The sequence below is a fragment of the Oreochromis aureus genome, linkage group 15, assembly GCF_013358895.1.
Source record: "Oreochromis aureus strain Israel breed Guangdong linkage group 15, ZZ_aureus, whole genome shotgun sequence".
NCBI classification, from domain to species: Eukaryota; Metazoa; Chordata; class Actinopteri; order Cichliformes; family Cichlidae; genus Oreochromis; species Oreochromis aureus.
The window spans coordinates 36,838,488-36,845,289 of record NC_052956.1 but is presented as its reverse complement, the minus strand read 5'-3'; the positions used below and the strand labels follow the sequence as shown (position 1 = coordinate 36,845,289).

Sequence of the window (6,802 nt, the reverse complement as noted above, 5' to 3'; positions counted from 1 at the left end):
ATTCGTTTAAAATTTTGATAGAACAGTAGCAGTATAATGTCCTCGTAAGTGGATATCAGGCCCTTGTAAAAAAAAAAAAAAAAAAAAAAAAAAAATTTCAGTATTTTGGTCTAAATAACCCAAAATGTGATGTCCACATATGTGGACACCAGGTCCTAGGAGGTTAAGTAGTAGAGCTGAGACCATCACTTACATTGCGTTGTCACAGAAGCTGATTTCTCACCTATTTATTGTCTTTGTCACAAATTGCTGCAGACCAAATCACCTACTGTTATAATTTGATTATGCAGGTAAACCACAACCGGTGAAATAGAAAAACAATACAATAATAGTCGTAATAGTTTTTAATTGCTAATGAATCTTAAAGACAAGTACAACTTCTATTTAATGGCATTAGAGTCTAAATGTGTTCATGGTTCTGGTTTGCAAGGAAAATGGTGGTTACTGGATGTAAGCCCAGGCCTGTGAGTTTATGAATGTGTCCCTCTTTCATATTTTTCTCTGGCTATTGATATGTTAAAAAGAAAAAGCTCCAGTAAATAGTGTTAGGATACAGTAAACCACAGTCATGTTTGTGACTGTAAAATGCAGAGTTTGCCAAGGCCAACTACCTGACAGACAAATGCTCATTAACCGATGCTGTTTGATTACAGGAATGAAATGCAGACAACAGAAGCAGGGCTATTTTCATTATACTAAATGATGCTGTTATTCCTGATCTCAGCAAATCCATCTCATGCCCTCTTTGCTCTTGGTTTGTGTATTTGTCACACTAAAATGTTTCAGGTCATCAATTCCTTTGATCTGAAACACGTACGTGTGACAAATATGCAAAAAAATAAGGAATCAGCACGGGGTCAAGTACATGCGTGAAGTGAAGATTGCCATGGCACTACTCCATGTGATGCAGTTTTGATCTAATCATGTAGCAAATGAATTATGCCATATCCAGATGCTTATTATTGTGATAAAGCTCACAAAAATGAAGATGATGTACAAGCCAAACAGCAGACGATCGATCACTGTCCCGATCATTTCCCACTCCTGCGTGGCTTTGGTCCCTTGACAGTATTTGTCCATCTGAACTCGGATAGCTGTGAGCTCTCTGCCTAACATCCTCAGTTGTTCCACAACTGGCTCTGGAGAGTCCAGAGAAGCTGGAGCTGCTTTTCCTGAAAGTGTAACATCTGAGATGCTCTGATGGTCTGAGAGGCTTGTGGCGCTTGTGTTCGCTGATGGTGCTGTGAAAAAACAAACAAAACACCCTGAGACCACAAGAAGTGGTTACTTTTTCTTAAGTCGTAGTTGGTGATTAAAATTGACTATATTACTACCGGCTTAAATAAGGATAAGCATAAAGTACTTTACAGCTGAGAGATACGTGGCATGACTGTGGAGAGTTGTGACCTAAAGTTTACATGTCCAGATTCATCAGGATCAAATTGTTTACAAGTTAAAAAAATTGGTAACTCAAACTGACTGCGAGAAAATGATTCATGCGTTCATATCGAACGGGTCAGACTGTTGTAACGCTCTGTTTGCAGGATTACCACCATCATCAGTGTCTTACATATAGGCAAATATAACCATTACCCAAGCGTTTATGTCACTTCACTGGCTCCCAGCACACACACACAGATTTGCCTTAAAAATCCTTCTATTAGTTCTTGAAGCTCTCAGTGGTTTGGCTCTCTGGTACAAGTTAATATAATTCAGTGAAGGAGAAACTTTCCTCAACTCGTTTATTCTTCTTGCATCCCTCCATCCATCCATGGTTTTCAACTTATCCGGGGCCGGGTCACGGTGGCAGCAGCCTAAGCAGAGAAGCCCAGACCTCCTCCTGCCTGGCCCCCTCCTCCAGCTTGTCCAGAGAAACAACAAAGTGTTCCCAGGCCAGCTGACAGATATAATCTCTCCAGTGTGTCCTGGATCTGCCCCAGGTCCTCCTCCCAGTGGGACATGCCCGGAACACCTCGCCCAGGAGGCATCCTTGCTTGAACCACCTCAACTGGCTCCTTTCAAAGTTGAAGAGAAGTGGTTCTACACTGAGCCCCTCCCAGATGGCCGAACTCCTCACCCTATCTCTAAGGGAGACGCCAGCCACCCTTCGGAGGAAGCTAATTTCTGCCACTTGTATCCACAATCTTGCTCTTTCGGTGGGAACGTAGACCGACGGGTAAACTGAAAGCTTCGCTTTTACGCTCAGCTCTTTCTTCAACATGATGTACAGCCTCCGCATCACTACAGTCGCAGCACCAATCTGTCTGTAGATCTCCAGCTTCCCTCTCCTCTCACTTGTGAACAAGACCACGAGATACAGTCGCGGCCAAAAGTTTTGAAAATGACACAAATAATATTTTTTACAAAGTTTGCTTCTTCAGTTTTTTTGATAGCAATTTGGGAATTACTTCAGAAGGTTATGAAGAGTGATCAGATGAATTGCCATGAAAATAAACGTCATTCCAAAAACCCGCATTTCCACCGCATTTCATCGCTGCCATAAAAGGATCTGCTGACATCATTTAAACAATCTTCTTGTTAACTCAGATGAGAATGTTGATGAGCACAAGCCTGGAGATCATTATTATTACTCATTTATTGAGTTAAAATAGCGGACTGGATTTGTTAAAAGGAGGGTCATTTTTGAAATCATTGGTTACCTGCAAAGAAACACATGCAGCCATCATTGCGTTGCATAAAAGAAATTGATTCCATCACTTTTTTTAAAACTCCAATTGCTTATTTGTACTATGCTTTCATGTTAGAGTGTACTTAAACTCCTTCATTTGGTGCAGGAACTCGTCCCTGACCCTGAGTGGGCACTCCTTTTCTGGCTGAGGACCATGGCCTCAGATTTGGAAGTGCTGATTCTGAATCCTGCCTCTTCACACTCGGCTGCAAACCACTCCAGTGCCACTTATGAAGCCAACACAACCACACCATATGCAAAAGGCAGAGATGAAATTCTGAGGCCACCCAAGTGGAAGCCTTCTGTCACTTGGCTATGCCTAAAAATAATGTCCATAAAGATTATGAACAGATTCAGTGACAAAGGGCAGAACTGTCGGCGTCCAACACCCACCAGAAACAAGTCCGACTTATTGCTGGCTATGCGGACCAAGCTCCTGCAACATTTGTATAAGGATTGAATGGCCTGTATCAACGGGGCTAGACACCCCATACGTCCGAGGCACACCTCACAAGGGACTTGGGTGAATGCCTTCTCCAAGTCCACAAAACACATGTAGACTGGTTGTGCAAACTCCCATACACCTCGAGTATCCTCCAGAGGGTAAACAGCTGGTCCAGTGTTCTGTAACCAAAACATAAACCACAATGTTCCTCCTGTATCCGAGATTCGACTAACGAACGGACTCTCTTTTCCGGCACCCTGGCATAGACTTTCCTAGGGAGGCTCAGGAATGTGATCTCTCTATAGCTGGAACACACAACCCTCAGCCATAATCCCACCATTATGTTGTTTAACCTAACACATAGTCCACTATAGTCAATACAGGCCACAGCTGTTTCTTCAACTTGGGCTTTTAACAAAATCTATTAATAACGGGACTATAAAAATAATAATGTACCTTTGTGAGATGGATTGAGGGAGACTGTGACTCGGTTGCTCCTTTCCTTTGGAGGGATACAAACAAGAACAGCTAGATAACGTAACACGAGGACACTGAGCCAGTGAGGCACTGCGCTGTACTCTCTGGGCTTGTACTGAATGTTTGTGATGAACAGCGTCTCCAACAGGCTGGCAACCATCAGCGCCAGACTAATGGAGAAGAAAACATCTGCAGGAAACAGCACCAAAGACAGGAAGAACTCAGAACAGTTTTCATTAAATCATTTTCACATGTGAGCTCATATTCTCTTTCTCAGTCTTAGTTACCATCGTGTTTAAGAAATGTCTGGATTACAGCCATAGATGCCTTATCTCAGAGAGCTGAAAAAACACACCCCCAAAATAAATGTGTCTTTAGTAGGTGGAGTCTTTTGGCAAGTTGACACAGATCGGGATCATAAGACTGAAGACAGTGTTTGGGTTTTTTCATCCTAAAGATGAGTAACATTAGAAAGTATATTAGAGTCATAAGGATTATTAGTTCCACATAGATGACATGATGTTAATATTTTGTGTATAAGCTGTGTAGACTCACCACTCCTAAAATTCCTGCCACTGTTATGCTGATGGATATGTTTATTGGCTTTGCAAAGGTTTCAACGGGACGCAGCAGTTTGTTAGAGAACAAATGTTTTGCGAGTTCATCAAACAGGGCGGCAGGAGTTGTGCTGGTGCAGTTGAAAGCTGCCACAAAGCCTGAGATCAAGAAGAGAACAAGCAAAGAAAACGTACAACTATGTTAAATGCTTGAACATGAAAACACGCAGCCTCAGTTCTTCCATTTGTATTTTTTTGCTGTAGCAGATGCTTATTTTATTACAGCTGGTAAACACGTGAGAGCCGAGTGTGTTTACTCGTTTCTTTTGTTTGTAATGAAAATGTAATTGTACTGAAAACACTAAAAAATAAAAGCAGATCCAGTGCTGCCCTTTATTGAGATGGATGTAACTGAACGACCTCCTTTGTTTGAAAATTAATGACAAAAATAATAGTGATGGGACAGTTTTTAAACATTTAACCATTTAGCTTCTCTGTTCTGTATTAATCTGCATGTATATCATGTATAAAGAAATGAAGGTAATACTTCATTTAACTTCAGTCTCTAAGTTAGGTTTGTTTTTCTTACAGGAAGTTTTAATGTTAACTTTTAATAAATCCTTCATACATTAGTAAATATGTGTAAGGTGTTACGACTGTGCAGGAAGTAAATCAACACATTGCTGTTGCTTTCTTTGTTGTGAAATGTGTTGATAAAATGTTTTCTTGCCTTACCTTGTAGCAGCATGAAACAGATGACGATCAGCTCAGCAGCTTTCACACCGGCCATTTTCTGTCTCAGCTTTATTTAGCCCTCATTAACATGACAAGTGGCTGATATTCTAAATTGCAACAGCTTGGGTGCCGTCACATAGAGATAAAGTTGTGAGGATGCGCAGGTGAAACCCGTAACCACCTTCAGAAACTAATATTGACTTTGCAGTGTGACACATGTACCTGATCCACGCGTCCATCCACACATTGTTGCAAGTGTTTGGATTTAAAGCAGGTTTTTATCACTTATCATCTTCGCTTGGATTTGTTCCGTATCAGTCAATCACATGACGATTGTTGTGACAGCTTTTTTTGCAACAGGCTCTGCTGCTTTCAGTTTCCAATAATGTGACATAGTTACACAATTATAATTTGTGGTGTGATATTAGGAGATCACGTGAGTGAAGTTGCCCCCCTTCTTCAAATCCAACAAAAGTGGTATCAAACGTTTGTGCTGGTTTGTGCTGCAAAAATTTTCGTTTGCGCTGCTATCATTTCAAAAATATTAATAAAATAATGTCTTGATGCGTGCTCAATCATCCAGGTAAGTAAATTCCAAAAGGTTGATTCTGTTCATTTGGACATTTTCAGTGGGAGAAACGTTTTGTCACTCATCCAAGTGACTTCTTCAGTCTCAGCTGACTGCAGGTTTCCCCAACCTTATAAGCAGTACATTTGCACAGCGAAGGAAACTAGCACCACTGAATGAACAATGTGCTGGGGGGTTAGTTCCATGATTGTTAGTATGCAAATTCTTATGACCATTGATCAACGACTACTAATCAAAGACACAGATTCTCGAATGGCCATGAGTACCATTCACAGAGAGTTGGGGAATGGCTGCAATCACAGCATTGAAAGATGGCGAAAGATGACTGCACACATTTTTATCAGCGTCACTGCTAACTGGAGAATATTTAACGCTAAAGTTGTTTGAACTACAGATGTCATCATCTTGGGGCCTTCAGCCTGTTTTTGCTTTCTGAACCATGACAAATGGAGCTGAATATGCATTAGAAGTTTATGTTTGCAATGCTCTCATGGTTGATGATTCTCACTTGTAGAGTAACCAGGAATGGGGAAGTGTTAAAGATCATCTTCTCGGGCATAAGTCGTATTCAAACGAATAAAAACCCCATCTGTGTATTGAAATGCCGAGTCTGGCGATCCTTACACGATCCTCCCTGCTTTGCATTCAGGCAGCTGAGGTGCAGACTCGTGCTATCTCGTGTGTGATCAGATGAGAGTTGAAAGTCGTGGCGGCCCAGGAAAGCTGCGGTGGAGCACTTCCTGCGACCATCTGTAGACCATTTGCATGACTCAGCAATAAAGAGGGTAATTCAGCAGAATTCTACCATGTCCAGTCAATACAAGTCTGCCTTGGTTTAATTACACTTTTACTTTAATTGGAGATTGACAATAACAACACTGTTTTTCTTTGAGCCAAAATTTCATTGAAGGAAATTTCACTGCAGCTTTGATGCTGGATGGAAACAGCAACGCATTTTAAAACCCTGACTTGGACTGTGGGAATCAAGTCTTTACAATACACACACACACACACACACACACACACACATATATAGTGCTACATAGGGGTATGCTGAAAATAGAGGGTGATAAACTGGGAAGGTGAAAACTAGTGAGTGAGCGACAATGAAAAGGCAGTTTTCATACTGCTGTAGCTATAATGGAGCAGACTAACAGCACTAATGTTTCTATTGTTGTCCTCTTCATATTGTGCTGAGTGAGCATGCCGTCAGCCTGCACTGACCAATAAGAGCCAAGAGTTGCAGTGATAGGCAGGCTGAACCAGCAAATAGCCAGAAACAACTGGTCAGTGCAGCGCCGCCTCAGGTA

General features: G+C 41.5%; 1 protein-coding gene across 1 annotated transcript; it reads right to left on the bottom strand.

Moving 5' to 3' along the window:
* Nucleotides 1-921: 921 nt before the first annotated feature.
* Nucleotides 922-3,809, bottom strand: LOC116334656 (5-hydroxytryptamine receptor 3A). The gene is made up of 2 exons (XM_039599306.1): nt 3,591-3,809; nt 922-1,241 (listed from the first exon to the last, which is right to left on the bottom strand). Exons 1-2 carry the CDS (start codon nt 3,769-3,771, stop codon nt 922-924), a joined length of 501 nt encoding a protein of 166 aa, XP_039455240.1. The 5' UTR covers nt 3,772-3,809.
* Nucleotides 3,810-6,802: the final 2,993 nt, after the last annotated feature.

Excerpts from the sequence above, each read along its gene's own strand:
- LOC116334656 (XM_039599306.1), bottom strand. The coding sequence starts at position 3,771 with ATGGTTGCCAGCCTGTTGGAGACGCTGTTCATCACAAACATTCAGTAC. Across the intron at positions 1,242-3,590 it reads CCTCAATCCATCTCACAAAG|CACCATCAGCGAACACAAGC; the intron begins GTACATTATTAT and ends GTTTTTTCACAG.